This window comes from Symphodus melops, assembly GCF_947650265.1.
Source record: "Symphodus melops genome assembly, chromosome: 1".
NCBI lineage: Eukaryota > Metazoa > Chordata > Actinopteri > Labriformes > Labridae > Symphodus > Symphodus melops.
The window spans coordinates 39,782,435-39,803,185 of NC_136691.1; the positions used below are offsets into that span (position 1 = coordinate 39,782,435).

At 38.5% G+C, this 20,751-nt stretch overlaps 1 protein-coding gene across 1 annotated transcript; it reads right to left on the bottom strand.

Moving 5' to 3' along the window:
- Positions 1-633: 633 nt before the first annotated feature.
- On the bottom strand, positions 634-8,785 carry LOC306829375 (hyaluronan and proteoglycan link protein 1-like). Its single transcript, XM_079352416.1, has 4 exons — positions 8,516-8,785; positions 3,782-4,117; positions 2,467-2,769; positions 634-2,220 (listed from the first exon to the last, which is right to left on the bottom strand). The coding sequence occupies exons 1-4, from the start codon at positions 8,604-8,606 to the stop codon at positions 1,931-1,933; spliced, it is 1,020 nt and encodes a 339-aa protein (XP_079208542.1). The 5' UTR covers positions 8,607-8,785; the 3' UTR covers positions 634-1,930.
- Between the last annotated feature and the right edge of the window lie 11,966 nt (positions 8,786-20,751).

Here is a 20,751-nt window from a genome sequence, read left to right on the forward strand (position 1 = left end):
TGCAACTAACAGAGGCTGTCTAACAGAATAATTTCTAATCTACATAATGATCAGCTTCAAGCTGAAACAAGCCCCAAAAAATAAGTGAGGCGTATTTTATGCCGTACGTTTTCAGGCCCATTCATGTGTTTTTGTTATAGTATAGTTTTCTGCTCAGATTTTATGGAAGTTCATTGGTGTTTCTAAGATGAACAAAGTACAAAGGTTCTGCACATATTCTTTTTTTTCTTTTTCTTCTCCTATCTGTCCCAGTGAACACAAATCCTAATCAATGGAGTTTTCACTATCATTCACATTTACATTGCCAAGCATTTCACTATTGTATCACAATAAATCTGACCCAATTCCCATGCATTCCTACAGGCACTCTTCAAGACTGTGGTACTGTTCTCTTTGTCTATTTCTGTAGTGGGCTGGCAAACTGGCAATGAGTAAAACACCCTGCCTAAGAATAAATAAATGTGAAAGGAGTCTAATCTTAAATCCTCCTGGCAACATGCCAGAAACATGGCCTCTGGCCATGGCATCTTAAAAAGTAATTGAAATATCCCTGTAAACCTTTGTAACCCAACATCAAACATGTTGATTTTTTTCCAGTGGATATAACTAAATAATTGATAAAACAGTCTGTGATTATTTGAAAGTTGTATATTTTATTTCAAACTGCTTGTTGAAAAAGGTACATGGCAGCAAGATACAAAAATACCTTTGCCTTTTTTTCATACAGGTGTGCGTGTACAAATGCATAAACAAAACAGACACGTTTAAGTTTTGTTTTTACAAACAATGCATCTTCATATTCCCACATGTAACCTTCATTAAATATTTTTGTCAGTGCCTAGGATTAAAAGAAGTAAGACAAGGTAAAATGTTACTTTATTTTATTGTAACTGAAAACTTAAAAGAGTGTTTCTTCTCAATGAGACACACATATCAATAACCATCTCTGTATGTCCATAACATGTCAACAGTTGTCCAAAGTATTTAGAACCATGTATATTAATAATTCCTCATTCAAAAGTGTAATGGATCTTTAGCATTACTCTGGCATTGAAAGAATAAGAAGAGTGCCACTGGAAGATATACATTCATGAAAGGGTGTGTTCAGGGCAAAAGAGGGAGATCTGTACTAACTTCTTAATGTGCTGCAGGTGTGTCTGTTATTACTTTTCTCAAAACTATCGTGACCCCGCATTAAAAAATAAAATCACAGAATTGCTTGTTTTTTTAAAGAACAATATTAACAAGTAAAACAACAAGGTACATTGTCTATGGTTAAAAAAAGTTTAAAAAAAATAACCATACCTCATAAGGTTACAACAGTATGGATGTCTTTCATAATGTAGATGAACTAATGGTAGCTTTTGATTCAGAAGAAAATCACAGCTTAATAAGACATTTACATTCATGTTCTTGTTAAACTGTAAATGTAATCACACCTACTTCAGTCGGAAACGTTTCTACATTAAAGTAGTGAAAATAAAATATCCAAAAGAGGTTTTGATTTTAGAGCAGCAAATCTCTTTATGGGCCAAAATCTTTAAATCTGCAACTTTACACATTGAAACATTCTGTGGAGGACAAACCAAACTTCGATGATGTGAAACAACCATCAAGTTCTTGTCTCTGTCATGTCACTCATACATTGGCACCATTGCCTTTTCTTCAACAGTCTTTTTTTATAAACTGATGCACAGTTACAGAAAAACAAAACTTAAAAACTTACAAAAGATTTTGTCGTTCAATGCATATGGATTTAAGTTGTACAGTATTGGCATTTTAGGCGTTACAAATGGTTATCACAGTTTCAGAAAGGTATTGAGTTCATGCTAGTTACAATCCAAAGCTTTAATGCTTTACAGTTGACATTATTGGATGTGGTTGCTGCAGCTCTTTGGTGATTATGGTTTCCTTATTTCTATCTACCCTCTCACTGCTCATTTTTGTAACAGTAGACACCATAAGACTTAATGTTTTTGTCTGGGAAACCAAGGAAGCGCACAGCAGCTTCTGTTGGGCTGCAGTTCTTACGAGGCCTGGAGATGGGGTAGCGAACGCTTCCGTCAGCCAACCATCCAGCATCACAACGATCAAAGCCCTCGAGCTTCCAGGCAGCGTAGATGTGGCCAACCTTGGCGATTTCTGCACCATCATCAATGCATGCCTGCATTGCCTCGACAAAGGTCAGCCTGTCGGGCTGGACCAGCCAATAGAAATTTCCTGACAGCAGAGAAAGTAAAACAGACGAGGATTAATTTAAGGCTCAGTAAGTATAATTCAGATTATTTTTAAATGTCTACTAAGCTGGCCATACATTGCATATTTTTCCCCAAACTTTAAATTACAATGTGTTCTTTTGTAAATTCCAATCACAAGAATAATACACATAATACATACATACATTTGTTGCATATACAAAATAATGAATCAGGAAAATGGATAGTTAAAAATAAAAACAAGACTCACCTTTGAATGCAGAAGCATAGCAGAACACGTCAAAGCGGCTATTGTTTTTGTCGCGGTTGCCATAGCTTCTAACACCAGGCTCATTGTTGGCCCCTCCACAAGGAGCTCTGGATTTGGTGATTGGATACTTTACTGAACCATCAGCCAGCCAGCCAGCATTGCACCAGTCCAGACCACCCTTCCAGGCTTCAAACAGCTGTTCATAGGTGGCTATCTCAGCAGCTTGGTCCTCACAGACCTGAGAAGCTTCGTGGAAGTTCAAGCTGTACCGGCCCACACTGGGGTTGTATGGGAACACAACACCTGAGACATGCAGGAGAGATAATAATAAATGAGATAACATGTTAACGTTGAAGTCTAGGGATACTTTTACGTTAGTTAAAGGAGGCCTATTAAGTGTCTCAAAAGGTCTGCACTTTGATTACTTTTTTTTTTGCTAGTGTACCCCTCTGCATCCTCTGCAAAATAAAAAAACAATATGAACCCCATAAGTGGTGGGAAAATATTGATTCAACACCATGTATACACATCAGTATGATCCAATTCACAAGAAATATGAGGATGATGATGATGAGGCTTGATTTCAGAAATGCTTGATAGTTAAATTGTACCAACTGTCACCTCATTAAAAAAAAATTTTTTCAGTATTTAGTAGAAGTTTAGGAAGCTACAAAGCAACAAAGTATCAGAGAGTTATACGGATTCTATGCACACAGCTTTTGTCTAAAATATTGTGTGCTTGCAGAACCTCCAACCAGAGCCTTCACACATGTGAGAAATGATCAACTAAAGGTGCTGCCTTTGACTCATGAAGAGCTCAAACATATGAAATAGTTTTAAGGTGTCAGCATGCAAGGTTTTAGAAATTTGTGGATGAATATGTAAATACACCTAACTCGCATGACAAACCATGTGTCTTTGGTAAATTTTAAATGGAAGGACAATTTAGAGTGATCAGTGAATTGGTTGTATGAAAATATGGGCTGCAGACAAAGAAACACATGTTTCTAGTTTCGGTTAGCAAAGGAATTTGAACGTAATCATGACTGAATCATCACAGTGGTTTGGATTAATCAGCGCAAGTTGTCTGTTCCTCTGTTTTGCTGTTTCCACAACATGGAAAAGTGGATGTTTTCAATAATTACAGAAAATCAAAATTGTTAAAGGAAATTATTAAACTGCATTTAAAACAGGGAAAGGAAATTTGAAATTACTGGCGAGGACGCTCTTCTTATTTTTCACACTTTCATATGAATATGAACTTCTAGGCCCTTCTCTATGCTATCTTTAGATAGATACAAAGAAACAGGTTTACCATCAAGGTCACCGGCTTTAATTTCCAAGAGGAACTCTTGCACTGTGTCTTCCATCCCGTTGATGATCTCACAGCGGTATTTTCCTGCGTCATCCATGGACACATCATTTATTACTATGGAAGCATCGTCATTGTCTTGCTCCTGCAGAGAGGCGCGGCCAACAAAGCTGCCATAGGTCTTCTGGTGGAATCCCATTTTACTCAGCACATCCTCATTCAGGGACTCATCATCTGCCACCTTGGTCCATTTAACTCGGATACCAATGTGATCAAAGTCCTTGGACATGAGCCGGCAAGGCAGGGTGACATTGGAGCCCAGGTCAGCAAATACCTTAACTGGAAAAGAAGAAAGCATGATATTACCTCACTGGCGTTTGGTGATGAATTGGTTTAGAATTATTAGATTCCAATTAGAGAGCAATGTAAAAAAAATTATTTAATGTATTGATAAAAAAAAGACTTGAAACTGAGACATTGTAAGAATCGATCCCAAAAATGCTTGAATCTGCTTTTAAATGTTCCAAAGTATTTTTGACATGTATAATAATAATAATATATGCATTTTTTATGAAGCATATATATACTATCTGTAACGCATATATTATAAGACTTCACAAATGCAGGTACAGTGAAAAGCATTCCGCAACAGATGCTATCAAAGAGTTTGGGTGTATCCTGTTTGGTTTATTAGATACAGTTTTGGACACCAGCCAGTGTTTAGCCCCCTTAGCCAATCTTGCTCTTCAGTCTCCTTCCTGCTCTTGTCATAAATGGCACTTAAAACCGTTAGTTGAACAGCTTTAACCCTTTTAATACTTGTTTTTTCATCTGTTCCATCAGATTTATCAGAGAATGTAAGGCACCAAGTGAAAAACAGAAAAGCATATAACACTGTTGATGATAGAGTCTAGCTGTCATCATTATATTTTTTCCTATGTGTACTTACTGTGCACTTTATTTCTATCCTCCCTGTCAAAGCTAGACCACCCTTTAAATCAAAACAGCAGGTCATTTGTATCTCGCCGCGGGTTTCCACAATCTCCTTGACCTCCATGTTTAGACCTCACAGGGCTTGCTTAGTTAAGAAGACCCCAGCCAGCGAGTGGTAGCCTGTGCCAGGCAATAATAAGCACCAGATGGACGGATGTGATCCCTGACACCCATCCCCCCCACAGGTATAGCTTGGAAAACCAACCTTGTAAGTGGAGTCAAACCCTGCAATGCACAGGATTTGTAAAATAATATAGTGATTGAAGAAATGAACGAGACATAAGAATGAATCGTTGTGGCTAAAGCTGGATTTTGTCTCTTGAGTGTTTGTTGGCAAGTCTATGGTCACTAAAAACCCTGAGCTCCTCTGTTGATCAATTCTAATTGATTGTCTTTCCATATTACTCAATATAGATTTATGATCAAAACCAGCCAGTCTCCTTTCTGACTGATTATGATGATGCGCCTTTTCTTGGCAGTTCTATATTACCCATAACTTGTCCCCCCAAATCTTACATGGAGTTACATTAACTAATAATAATAACTGTTGCAGTGCTCTCGCCAAACCACACAGTAGAAGCGTGTCTGGACTGTTTAGCAGTGCTCAGATCATTAATATTGAGCCTTCCTGCAGCAGGATTTAATTAGCAGAAGCACTGCTGACAGACTTAATCTACCATTCAGTCCAACTTCTTGCCATTTTTACTTCTATCTTCCACGAGACTGCAATTCTTCTTATATGCCAAAAGTGACTTCCATTACCCCATCCAGTAGCCTCACTCGTCTCTTGACTGGTTAACAAGATGCCAGGTATTTTATAAGTTAGGAAACACCCTTTTGCCACTGCTAATTACTAATGTCTTCAAAAGCAGTCGCAATTCCTCAAAGGCCCATCTGGCGTTGAAGAATGACTCACTGCTCCCGTTGTCTCATAAATCCTCAGCATGGGTAGCAGTTGTATGAAGCATGATTGAACCTGAGGGGAGCAGGGTGACTAAACTGTTTATCAAAACGCCCTGGAAAGGTGAAGGCGATGGTGACGTCAACACTCACTCACCATATGTGATGCCATCCAGCATTTATGCCTTGAATTTTCTCAAGAGGTTAGAATAAGGGGTTATTGTGCTCTCTCATGGAAATATTTGACTGTCCAGAGAAAAGAAATGTCAGCTGGATGTGGTTTGGTCAATGTAAGAGGGAATAAAAGAACTGATGAAACATAACATAAGCAGCATAATGCTGATACGTTATCTTGGAATAACCTACTGTATACTAACTTAATACTGCATAATTCACCACATGAAGGCAGACAAGTAGTCAAACATATTTTATACTCTGGAACACATTATAGTTAATGATGCCTTTGAGACAGTAGTAGCAGACAGGGAAACAGGCATGTTGAAAGTAATTCCATATTCTCTTCCTGCTCCTGCAGCAACCAGCAGACACATGTCCCACAAGAGAATGTAGCCCTGACCATTTTAGGCACACTGCACTCATAAAGCACCAGCCTGTTGTGTGTACTTAGCCTTTCAGGATGAGAATAAAGCCTTTCTTCACTTTGTTACAAGTCAAACCACATCCTATTTATGTAAAACTCCCTGAGGTCAAAGGTGGTGCTAAGTTGTTGCATTTTACATAAAAATGGGTCATCAGATAATTCTGAATTGTGTGTATCTACATCTTTATGTCGTGCAGCAAAGATGTAAAAGATCACATGTGCATGACAATAAAAACAGCTCTGCAACTGCAGCCAAGGCCTACTGTGATTTTATGACCGAGCACAATCCTCTCTCACTCTGTTAAAACTTGTATTAGCAAGTGATTGGAACCATCTGCCTCTTTGTAATACTGAACTGTAAATTAACAACAACATTACAATGGTCCAAGTCTCCTCAGTGACCTACATTTTCTGAAACTACAAGAGTCTAATGCTGCAGTTAAACCTCTAAGCATAATTTGTGCTTGAAGTTGCTGAATGAACACACTGTTGGTGAACTGGCACATTTCCCCCTTTAATGAAATCATGAAAGTAATCAGTGTGTGCAAAATATGCCACACCCTCTGAAAGTGCAGTTTGAGATGAAAAGATTTTCCATATCCCACAGCTCTTCTTCTCTTCTGCTGCTGCTACATATTGTGTCAATATGGACAAAGGATTAACAAGCACAGCTGGGACAAACTCATCAGGCCAACTCCTACACACCAATTCCAACAAACTCTTTCCTGCTTTCTGTCATCCAGAACAAGCACAAACAGCAGCGTGGGTTTGTATCACTCACATGGGTACACAAAATACAAAATCCAGGCAAAGACTTCACGTCATTTTAATTTAACACAAATGCAATGGCAGCTAACGTGGCTCCATTAACATCTCATCCTCTGGTCTGAATGCATTTTAAACTCCCAGCCCCCAGCCTCATTTCCAGCCAAACTCTTTCATCCCACCCAGCCCTTAGCAACCAAGACAAGCCTTGGTAACCAACAACTACACTAAGCATTAGACTTTACAGACTATTACCTCACAGGGAAAAACAGAGTCATTTGGACACTTTTCAGCATGGGGCTCTATAGGTTTGGCTGTGGGTCGTTAATCTTAACTCTGCTTCTGTCAGGCTGCCTGTTACAGTGGCAGATGTCCAAAAGCGCCTATTGCCAAAGTGAGTCAGTAGGTATTAGGACGGGCAACGCCCAGTGAAAAGAAAGAGAATACACTGCTTATATGGCTAATAAAAGCTATATTGTATGGAACAATGATTGAACTGAGCCAATGCTTTTACATAGCCCAGACAGTGAGGTCATGCATAAACATACATATACGATATACACAGAAACGCATGTGGCTCCCCTGGCCAGTAAGAATCCATTTCAATGTTTGAATTCTAAAAAAGAAACAATCTCCACCCACATTAAATGTGTGTCCCCAGCTAGAAACCACTTCCTCCCCTTTTGGAAGCAAGAGAGCTCAGGCCCCCCTAATTTGACTTCTACTGAGTCAGCCTGCAAAACAGCTGAAAGTGCATTGAATATCACCAGTACATCACAAGAGCATCCACAGCAGCTGGGCATTTGTATTGTTCACCACAGCAATCGAAATATTTAGTTATTTTAGAGCACCTCATAGTGTCTTGCTGTTTTCAGATTTGTGACTTGTTGAAGTCATTTGAATGTTAATAACCTCACGATGAAGTGCAGGTTCTCTCTGGTGAGACATTTTTTTTAGATTTCTATTTTCTGCTACCAGAGGAAGAGAAATATAATCCTGAACAGTAAAATGTCTTTAAGACCTAGACCTGACTCTGAAAAAAAGCACTGATATCCCAGTTTCAGCCAATTAGAAGTGGTGTAAGTTTCACTGAGCACTGTGGATAGGGTACATCTTTGTGAACGACAGAATGATTTTGAACAGCAAGCTATGCTGTGTTGTATGCAGTAGGCCTCTGAGTCAGTGTTAACTCACATACTCTGTGCCTGTGTGTATTTGTTAAAGTGTATGTGGGTTTTACCCCAGAGACGACTCTGTTACCTACTGCTACAATGGCCCTGTTGTTCCAGGATCCTAAGCTGTGGCACTACTTTTCTCAGGTCAATTGAACATCTGATTCTTATGGTACTCTTGTTTCCCCATGCACAGTTACAATCTATGCATTCACAAATGAGAGAAACATGCACAAATCCCCCCCCAAAAAAAAAATAAAATAAAAAATAATTAAAAAATAAATAAAATAAAAAATGTTATCTTACCTGTTGGTGATAAGGGAGGAGTTGTTGCCTGGCTGTATGCATTGCCAGCCACAGTCAGTACAAATATTGTGATGCACAGCAGACTCATCATTTTCAATTATTTTTTTTCACTCAAAGGGAAAAATTAAACTTCAAAAAAGCAACTTAGTTATCAAAGTTTTAAATATTTCAGGAAAATTTTAGCGAAGTATTTATTTGTTCTTTAATTTTTATTCATCGAGCTGTCCCTCTGTCTGTCTTTGTGCAGCAGCCGCCGGTGGTGCTACTGGAAAGTTTGGGCTCTTTAGTGGTCCAGACAAGTGCCTTTTATTGAAGCTTTACATGCTTGAGACCACTCCCCCTCCCCTCATCACCATGCACAGCTCTATACTGGCTCCCCTTTGCCACATTATCTTGAAAAAACTTCTTCCTCCCTTGGGAGAATGAACGATGCTGTAATACAGATACTTTTGCAGCAGATAATAATCTGGAGTAATATGTATACCAGCCATAAGAGGAGCAATGATGACTTATGTAAGAAACACAACAGAGCAAAATTGTCACAACTTGAAAAATTAGAATTGAACAGCTTCAAATTTAGTCTTATTAGAGGCAATGCAATGACTGAAACATAATAATTAAAATCTAATAATGACTTTGCATCATACCCATTATCAGTGCTCTCATGCTCTCATTTTTTTAACTCAGATTTCTTCAGGTTTTGCACCCAATTTCATGATTTTGGTTTTTTAAGGTGTTTTTACACGGCTATCAGAAATCAATGTATTTACACTGGTATTTATGTACAAACACACACATAAACACACACACACACACACACACACACAATAGAATTGACGTCTACTCATGATGTATTCACATAGAGGGCTGCTTCTGCTATACTCTCCCTTTTCTTTCTTTTTCTATCAGTGTTTTTTCTGTGCATATGCCTTTTGTCTCTTGTTGAACATTTCCAACATCTGCAACCAAGTCAGCATAACCCAACCCTCCCCACAGTTGGATACTTAAGTTGCAGAGTCACTGTAAGTTGTGTGAGGATTTTTCCTTCTGGCTTTTCCTAATAATGTTTTGGAGAGGGAATAGCTTTAGCGAGCTAGGACAGGGATTTGTGACCAGATATATGAGCACAGCGGGCCTGTGTGGTCCTTTCTAAACGTTTTCTCAGCCATCTTGTTTGTCTTTGAAGGATGGTGAGGTACAGAGTGCAGAAACACGCTGCAGATGCTGTTCTAGACCACTCCATCACTTGAGTTATTGCAGCTGGGAAAACCCAAACAGTTTTCTTTCTGTGTCTCTCTCTTTCTTTCTTTGGCCCTGTCTGTCAAACCCTCAAACCCCACAGAGATTACATGGTGGGCCCCTGTTGTATATTCTGAAGTCCCAGCTTGTCCTGGGTCTTCCCCCTCTACCCCTTGCTTCAAAACCCCCATTCCCTCAAGATCTGAAGAACTATTACATAAGATGGTAGAAAGGCTAACATTATGGCCCTAGTGTAAGGGTACAGAGAGGCTAACATTATGGCCCTAGTGTAAGGGTACAGAGACTCTTCTTGACACAGACTGTAAGTTTAAACCATTCACCTTCTGCGTCATCGCAGCATCTGTGAGATACTCTCACAATTTTAAAGGCAATTGTAGCAATTTAACTGTTGACGGTAAGATTGTTACATAAAAGCAGGCGCTTCCTTCCTTCCTTCCTAGCAACCAGTCATTTGTGCAAGCACAACAATCTGGCAAACATATGTTTGAAGAAAATAACGTTTGTGTAACAATATTATTATGCTGAACCACTTGACAAGAACGAAGAAAAGAAAAGCACATTTTGCTGCAGATTTGCCATGTAGATACGTTGCAGAAGGATGCTAGAGACTCTAAAGAAGTTATCCAATTACAAATCTGTAAATATTTAGATAGTCAACTTAACTGCATTTGAAAGAGCTTGGCTGTTTCGATGAGAACTCGGTGTTGGGAGAGAAAGCATGGCCTGTACCCAAAGGTACTGATACTTCAGAGTAAATGTGGATATATTTGTGTGTGTGTGTGTGTGTGTGTGTGTGTGTGTGTGTGTGTGGGTGTGTGTTTGTGTGTGTGTGTGTGTGTGTGTGTGTGTGTGTGTGCATGTGCTATATATATATGTATCTAGATATATATACACATACACACATAGATAGCTAGACAGATAGGAGGGATGGATTGACCTTGAGTTTGCAGGATTTTATTTGTGGGTTCGGAAGAAGTCCTGTTTGAAAAAAAAGTTTGCATCCAACTTATCTTAATTTGAACCACATTTTGTCAAGATCTGCACAGAAAAAGATCGAATTCATGTCTGTTTTGCCCCAATTCTGTCTTGCAAATGGAGTCAGGTTGACAGGGATAAACAGTCAAAGGCTTTTCTTCATTTAGTTAGATTTAGACCTGAAAGAAAGGCTATAAAACACAAACGGGATGACATTTCTAACAGGCTCCTCTGTGTCTCTCTTGAATGAGACCCCAAGGGGTTAATGCAAGTGCTCAGGGATGTGAAAGAGAATTGAGGAAACCAAATTTCCCCGAGTCTCTATTTCAAAAACAGTAAATCTGAAGATTAGCACAGGCATCTCCTTTAACACCATTTTTCCGGTGTTGGCAAAGTGTTCGAGTAAGTCTTTGTGTTGATGCAATCATATACCACACATACTGCAAATCTTATGCATATGTATACGTGCACATCTGTGAGTACAGAATGTACTGGCCTGATGTATATTCAATGTCATGAGCTTGAGAGGAGTCAACCCAGAGTCCCACTCACGTGTCTCCTGTGTCAGAGCCAAGTTTCAGGGCTGTGAGCACATTCACAGCTGGCTCTCTACAGGCTCAGCTCCTAGCTCATAGACGGGTGTTTCGGTTTTTTTAAACATATAGGAGCTCTCTGAATCCCACCCATCTGGGGCAGATGGGGCTGAATGGCGCGTAGCATCCGAAAAGTGACTGTTACCTTTGGGAGTCTCTCATAAGCTTTCCATAAGGCTGGACCGGAAGAGGTCAAAGCTTAACAAGCATCAGTGTTCCAATGTTAGCCAGGTTCACATTAGCCACTGCCAAACATGTGTTTGTCATTATCTACATCTACACCAGCACACCATGTGATTAGGCTAGAAACAATGCTGGATATGACTCTTCTGCTAATAAGCCATTGATACAGCAATGAAGTGAGAGTCTGGGGCTTTAAAGTCCTGGGTGGAATGAATAACCAAATGTATTGCATGGGTACATACGTGAGCAGAGCTGCTCTGACGCCCCACAGCTGGTGTGTCTCAGTTAATCCCTTCCATATCAGATCAGGGAGGAACCCAATGAGCTTGTTTGATTCTGTTGCTTTTTTGTCATGATTTTTTTCTGTCATGTCACATGTTGGCCTTGGTTGCTGCTTGGCTTCTCAGGTTATGCTGTGTGCCATCTGGGAGAAATGGCTGAATGGTGGCCACAGCATCACTGGAAAAGTAGTAGAAACTTTACTTGAGTGTTGAGAGTTTTGATCCATCTGTTTGCTTTTAACATAAACCAACATGACACAGCAGTTAAGAGGGCCTCAAGGATCAAATGCATTTTCTCAGCCAAGTGAATTAAAAGATCAAAATCCATTGAAATACAAAATGACATTTGTTAAATCTAACTTTATGACGTTTAATACTAAAGACCAGCTTGACTCTTATAATATTCATTTTAAGTTTTTAAGAAATAGGTTTTTGACATGTTACTAGTCATGTACATTTAATCTGGCTGAGCTTTGATGGCCTACCATTTAGATGTATCAATATTTTATCTTACCTTTGAATCAATTGCTTTCTCTCCTAATTGAAATGTAGCTCTAGCAAAAGTTCAGTCAAGAAGACTATATTTTGGATGTTTGTTTTATTGTTTGTTCTTATACCAAGTTAATGGACTATTATTAAGTTTGAAAATCAAATGATCATTCGCTAAATTATTTGTTTTTCTCTTTCAGGGCAGTAAAATATTGACATAACACCTTTTAAGTTGAGGTTTTGTTAATGCTATTGGTATTTGTGGTTTTGTGCTCACCTTTGTCTCTTCAAGCCCATCTAGGGACGACATTGCACATTATCTCAAGCTCTACAAAGTTTTTCCCCAGAGTACATCCTGCCATGCATTTGCTTTTCTTTGTTTACTTTTATTAAAGACTAGTTCTTTTAACATTTAGCTAACTAGAGTGTTGTTTGGAAATGTGAACTTTATAACAATTACTGTGCAAGATATCTAGTCATTTAGCTTGAACATTCTCTACTGTATATGTTCAACTTTAAGCTAGTAGTACAACATTTGCTTTAATTAATCGTTTTTTAGATGAGGTTTGATATTAAAGTTGTAAATTGTACATCTAAAGGTCTGTTCGTTTTGCAGATTTAAAAGAAGCCCTGCTCAATGTGTTTGGAGCTAAAGATTTAGGCTACGCTAACTATAAAGACTCTTCCAAAGGCTTTTGTGTCTGTATTGAGTTCCCACTAAAGTTCCAGTAATGCTGATGCATCACATAAAATGTCTTTTATGTTTAAATATGTGTAGTATGACACACAGGGATTTCTTTTAGGAAATGTTTGAGTAATTGTATACTGCTGTGTAACAAACAGACATTTGTTCCTGTTTTCTCTCTGTAACTTTGTGTCCTGTCTCCATCTAATGGTTTGCATACACTCGGCTGCCAATCTCTCAGCAGGGGGCACGTGGGTGTATGGCTCTCTGTTAGCCACAGCTGCAGCAGACTGTGGGAGAGACTCTGCTGTAACACAACTTAAGCAATTACACCAGTTATGTCAGCTTACAAAATGTTATGTTGTCAAGGGTTTTTTTTTCACCTTTTGGTGCATGGATACTGACAGGGATTTTGTAGTCAGCAATATGTTTTATCAGTTCGTTTTATCAATATGGATCCAAGTGGAGAACATACATAAATACATTTTTTATTAAAAGCCGAACAAATTTAAATCAATATAGATAGGGGTTGGCTTGTCATGGAAATAATGAGTCTTAATGTCATTAAAACGTCATTGGTTATAAAAACATCCCCAGTGAGAGTGTGCTGTTTGGGTTCAGACCCAACCCACACACTGTGGTGCTACGTATACTCAGAAAGTACCGTAATCCTCCATGACTCAGGGCAGCATGTATATCTGAGTCATGGCTCACAAAACCATCACACAGTGTAGCATAACTGGAAGCTGCGGCTTGTTTTATTTGACCGGCGTTTTAGGTGAGCTAATGGAGTCCTGGTAGCCATAACACATTGAGTAATACAAGGAGATTGCCATGCTACCAACATAAAGAAAAAAATCAAAAATACCGGCACACAGTCTCCATCATTGACAGGAATCAGAAAAGAGAGGAGATGAGAAAGTCTTGGTCAGACGTGTCTACAAAAAAGCTGACTAATTTTGGTAATAAGATATCTGTGTTGTCATGTGATTTCATTCAGGACAATTAAATACAACAGTTCACACCTATTTCAACAAATTCTAAAAGTGAAAGTTGTGCTTTTGCATTTTTATTTCATGAACAAAAAAGACAGAAAAGTAATCATGCCATACATTTTTTTTAAAAAGCAATGCAATAAATAAAGCTATGTTAAAGCCATTAATCCTTAAAAGATAAGATTATAATATACCCTTTGTGGGGTCTTAAACACAAATTCAAACAGCGCGATTGAAGTTGTGACAAATATGCATGAGAATAATCTGTGTGACATGACATATATTGTATTGTTCTGTCTGATTTTATTTCTGCACCACTTGATATACTGAATAAACATCCATTCATCCATTATCTATCCTACTTTTCCCATTTAAACTTTTGGGGGGCTGGAACAGATCCTAGCTGTTGTTGTGCCAGAGGTGGAGTACAGTCAATCATAGGACTGACATATAGATACAGACAACCAGACTCACATTCACTTCTACACTGGCATACAGTTACTAATTAACCTAACAAGCATGTCTTTAGACTGTGAGAGGAAGCTGGAGTAGCCGGAGGGAACCCACACATGCAAGGGGAAAACATGCAAACTCCACACAGAAAGGTCATATCCAATAGGGATTCAAACCTGGAATCTTCTGTTGGCAACAGTGTTAACCACTGCACCACTGTATAGTACTCACTTAATTCCAGCCATAAAAAAAATATCTTCAACAAATGTAAAATGCTTTGTGGGATTTGATAGGATCCATTCAAACCACACTTATGGTTATTTACATTGCCAAACTTTCCTTTTCTTAAAAATCTTACAACTTAATCTAATATGGTGGAAATATTACATCATATTGTGATTGTGGTTAATTATTTTTAGCCCTTTGTGATGGATTTGCTTTCTCCAGCAGGTTTAAATCTGTTGAACAATCTTTTCATACACTGTAGTGGAACTCAGTCAACCCTGGGAGACAAAGTATTGACAATTAACATAATTGTGTACATTATGTTTGGTAAAAATGCTGGCTGGAAACTGGACTGTGGTAAAGATGGGTGGCAGGAATCAAATCCACGAGCATTAAAGTAATAACAGTACGCCTATTTAAATGTTATAAATTCCAAACTGATAGAGCTTTGTGAAGATAAACAAAAAGGGAACCATGGAAATCTAGATGTTATAACACTATGTTGTCAAAGCCAGCACATTTCTCTTGGTTACATTTACAGACCACACTGGCACATTTAGAGAGTCTAACTGGTGCCCAGGGAAATGAGCACATTCTTTGGAGACAGCACTTTTCGGAAACCAGAACTTTTATTTTCTTCTGGTGAAAGTGCAAAAAAGACATTTACACACATACTGTGACTTGTAATTATGAATGATAACCAGAGTCAGTACTCTTTACTGTGTCCTGCAAGCTAGTTTTTGCTTCCTTATTACTCATCTGTATGACGGTATCTCTCTTGAACCATAAGTTTGAGCTGTTAAAATGTCTGGAAATGCTGTGAAATATAAAGTTGAAGTATTTATCATGCAGTTAGGAATAAAGAGGTCCAGTTCTAGAAAAAAATCCAACGTTTATTAAGTCAATTTCCTTTTAACACCATGAAATTATTACCACCCAATTTACTGTTCTTGAAGCGATTTCCAGTATAAAGCAACACATTGAATTTTGAAATGCTTTGTTGAGCAAAAGTGAGGCCTGGTGCCAGAGTGTGGTTGAAAACAGCTTAAGTTAAAAGGAAATTTAGGAATCAAATGACAACAGAAGGGTCTGAGAGTAGTGAGATAGTTTGGGTGGATTCATGGCAAATTATTGCAACCTCAACAATTTAATGAATAACACAGGAGCTAGTGCTGCGGCCACATGTGCTTTTTCTTAAAGATTGGTTTAAGAAGCCAATAAAAAGTCATACAATCCATGCAGACTTCAGGGTCCCAACCAGAGCTCTGGCCAAGGACACGGGCGGGGTCACTCAGCCACCTGGCATTGCGAATAAAAGACAGACCTCACCTTCAATCAGTTCTTCAGCATGATGTTTAGATTACACTTTAAACTCAAAAGAGAGCTGTTAGCATCTATTTGCAGATTGAAAACAGATGTCTCCAAACTCTAAGTGCTGCATGATCAAAAGTACGATATGTTTACAAAAGTGTCAGAAAAGTAGAAACTCCTCTGACTTGTGGGATTCACACACACTTAACAAGAGGGAGATGAAAACTGTCAGTGAAGAAAAGGATCTTTAGAGAGATTTTCACGACACAGCTGGACAGCTAAGGGAGACTTCAAGTGTAACAGTGTCTATCTCTCCCATGCCGGTAGTGCAGTAAGGTTATTGATACCATATGTTGTCGGGGGCATGAAGGTTAGGCCTTGAAGGAACATTGCACACTGTACAGATTGAAAAATGGCTTCAAGATAAACTGTTTGATTCATTTGAAGGCCTGTGTTTAACAGAGGGCAGTAATTACTCCAGAGCAGTTCCTTCATTTATAATCAATAAGACATAAAACCCATTTAGTGAGCCAAACAGAGGAAATGCTATTAAGTGCTGGCCCCCACAATGCCTTTCAAATGTTTAGAAAAGTCTCTCCCTTATTAGCACTTACTTAAAGATAATACTGTGAAAAAATGAATGCCAAAATACACAAGTCTCAAAACGAAAAGAGAGAACACCTTAGACACACAGAAACAGGCAATAATTGTTGTCTATATTAAAACACATCATGGGCATTTGTCCTCTGATATCCTGCTCAGAAGGCCAAGAAAGTTGAAAACGATATCATAATGCTTTGAGATTTAGTGGTGAGTTGAATTTAGGGAATTTTACAAACTTTATCATTTGACTTTCTGTTTAGTGACGGGAAACACAAGAAGACTACAGGAGGTAGATAAATACAGATGGACATCCAGCTACAAAACAACCTATTTGAAAACCATCTGATACAAAAAGATAGCTAGCAAATGTTAGTGATCAACCAGTTTCTAGCTTACATCACCATTGGCAAGTAATGCTATTTAGTAGCTGAAGACTAAGCTTGGATTTGTGTAATGGAAGGTAATAATGGGTGTTCTTTTGTGCTAACTAATTGTCCCTCATGACTTAACCAAACATTTAAATAATGTAACTTTTCCATACTGTATAGGTGCAATATAAATGACATACATAAATTCATTTGAGCTTCTCCACTCTTAGTGTGATGTCGGAAGAAATGGTTAACATGTTAGTATGGTCAATTATCTGTTATCAATGATAAAATCAGATATGTTCAATGCAACACTAACTGTTAACCAACTGCTGCATGATACGAGTGTAGAGCAACTTGTGTTTTGTTTAAACATGGGACGAAGAACAAGACATGCGAGCCAGCATTCAGAGTGCTTGAGACAATGATTAGAACAGGTCTGATAACAGGCTCAAAAAAAGGGATTTTCACTTTTTATTTTTATTCATGACTAAAGTGGTGGAGAAAAGTACTAAAGATGCTGTATTCCCCTTGTGGTTTGAAGGTTATATTCATTTAAACCGTCTGCAGAAAGAGCACATCTCTGTTAGATGGAAGGAAATTGAGAAAATGTTCAGTCTGACACTCTTACTTTGCATTTGTGAGCTCCAGCAGGAAGCATCTGTGAGTGCAGAATAGATATTGATGAATTAAATGTTTAGCATACAGCCATCCAACACTGTTCCCTCCACTCACCCCCAACCCGCCCCCACCCTGCACCCCACCACACACCATCTCTTCTCACAGAGGATCCTTTGTGTAACAGGAAGCAGTGTGAAAAGACAGAAGAAATGGGAGAGGAATGAATTCGTTCCATCGTCTCTTCTTGTCCATCCTGCTGAACAGACCTCTGTTTGACAGGAAATAATCCTTTGGATGGAGTGATGCTTGTAAACTCTATTAATCCTTCGACTGGTGTAACCATTACTGACCATGTCTCTGTCTGTCTCCCTTCTTCTTCTTTTTCCACCTTCAAAAGGACATTGATTTACATTCCTATGTAAGGCAGAGTCTTTTACATATTTTATTTCAAAATAATTTACCACCTCAGTGTTTCAATCCATTTACAAGGAAGAGAAAAAAAAAATTCAGTCAACAACATTTTAACATGACAATGAAAAGAAAAAAATGCCAAAAAAGAAGATTATTACAGTAAAAATACCCCCAACTGATATTTTACATTCTCTGATTTTATAGTGATGTTGGACATTTTCCCAGAATTCTAAGAGGCAAACAAAATCTGAGTGGCTGTGATCACACTCCAAGGTCAAGTACAATGGTGGAAGGTCAATGATTCATAAAGACTTTGACGTAACATAACAGGCTATAAAATGTGCGTAAACAGTTCACTTTGAATAACAGAATAATCCAGGACTTTTACGAGAGCGCCTTAAATCACCCCACCCTGCACCCAAATGGATGACTAAACAGGAATTGGAATGTATTTTTTTGTGGGTATCAACCACTGAATTCCTTCAGTGTTTGGGTGTATCCGTAAACTTTCCATCTTTGTGCTTACCAAACAGGATGTATCTTACTCTTGTTTTTGCCTAATGCTGCTATATGTAAACCAATTTTCAGCGCAGGGATGAGCTAGAGGGCCAAGGTTTTACGACCACCCTTCAAATCTATAGCCCAGAGAAACCAACTCTCCAACCTCAATGAATGCATGGACAGTGTGCAATAACTAATGAAATGCGAAGCTTTAGTTAACTTTTAGATAAGTTCCGGTTATATGTAGCAGTAACGTAATAAAGTGCGTAATTCTTTTTTTGTTTCGTGCAACAAATAAGATGTCTTTTTCTTTAACTGTACTTGTGCCAAGGTAGAAAGAACACACATGAAACCTCCTGTGCACATGATCTTTCTGACAAGAAAGATATATATTCCCCTTGTGTGAAGAAACATAAAGCCATGATCCAAAATTTGTTCTGCTATCTGGTCCAAGAACATTCAAGTTTCAGACATGCCTGTCCCACACTAGTGTGCTCTGGGCAAAGTAACTGCTCTCTTTTACTGCAGGGCTGTGTAATGCTCTCCTCATGCCCATTTTCCTGCTTCCTTTTTTTCTTCTCACACTCAATTTGCCCTCCAACCCTGCCCCTTCACTCCTCCTTTCTTGTCCACCAACAAGCCCAACACCCTCCCTTACAATCCTATTCCTTTGCCTATTAAATGGATGTTACTATACAAAACAGTGTCATTTAATCATAAAAAAGGGACTGTGAACCACAAAGATCACCTATAGAACATATACATGGGCCAGGATATACAAGGACAGATGAACATTTGTCACATTAATCACAGGGTCTCGACTATAGCAGTCTTTTTATTCACTCCTGTCTAACCCTTACTGCAGTTTTACAACATGTTCTTGTGTCTCTAAATCTGCCAGCGCTGAATGTGCTGCACCATTTTAACCATGCTTTCATGTTATGTTCCCCCACACATCAACATGAGAATAGCTTCCACATGTATCATAGAGGGGAAAGGAGAACAATGGAAGGGTGAAGAGATGGAAAGAGGTAGAGAGAGATGGTTCTTAACAGTAAGAAGTCAGAATTTGGATGCAGATAATTGTAAATATATTATTTTAGATAACATTTTATAAACCCTGTGGTGTGTCAACTTTGGGACCAAACTCTCACTCATTCTACAACTCCACTAAAAGTAAAACAAAAATGTTTTATGTCAAATATTTATTCTTCTTCTTAGGCGTTGGTAGATATTTCAGCCTTTTGGCAAAAATACATCATTTTGCAAAATCTCTGGTACAGATAAACTGCCCCCTTATCCCCCTTAAAAAAGGAAAAATGGACTTGTCTTGCAGACTAACAGAAACATTCTTTTTTTTCTTAGTTAGAATGGTTTCAGAATGAAAACAGCAAGACAAATTAATTGTATGTGTAAATGTGTACTTAAATGCAATAAAACACAACTCTAAAACTTGATTCTGGTCTATGTTAGACAAGTATATGGGACATCCTTTCAGCTCAACTCTTACTCTAGTCCTCCATCTACATCATTTACTTCCCTCTGTATGCTTTGCATGTTTCTCCCAAACATGTGTGCCACAAACTGTTGCCAAGTCTTCTACTGGCATCAACTGCTTTTGTTGGCTGCATGCGACACAAGTTAGCAATGCACACGCAGTCTGTGAAAATGACTTAATTAGAAGACACGGCAGCATTGTTATTATTGCAATTACACCTAATACAATTTCAAGTAAATAAAGAGATGAGATGTAGAAAGTAAACCAGGGGAAACCCTGCATATCTCAATGTTCCCTTTAATACAGCGGTGACTCTGCAGCACGTTCCACTTCACCTGCACTCTTAATGAGAATAACATGCAGAACCAATCAAGAACCCGAAGAAGCATGTGTGGAACAGCAATGCTCTTTGTGTTGCTCTGGTATATAGAGTATAAAAGACCCTTTAACTTCAAAAGCCATATTGAAAACATGACATTTTGTGAGTCAAGATGGGTGGAGGTCGACTTTGTTGCTCACAGTGTTCATATTAATAATCTTTCATCTGTCTTGTAAAACAAACCAGATGCTGCAGCTGAAGAAAACAAGGCGGTTACAGGATTAAGTTATGAAAATCATTAATAAACTAGCCCTCATGTATCAGGGTAAAGTAATCCTATAAAAGGAAGAAGGTAAAAGCCTTCTTTTTGATATGATTATCCATGGGGTTTACACTATGTACAAAATATTTGCCCGAGACTGGACCACGTGGGTGCTCTATTCCCTGCGGGGCAACAAACTGCAA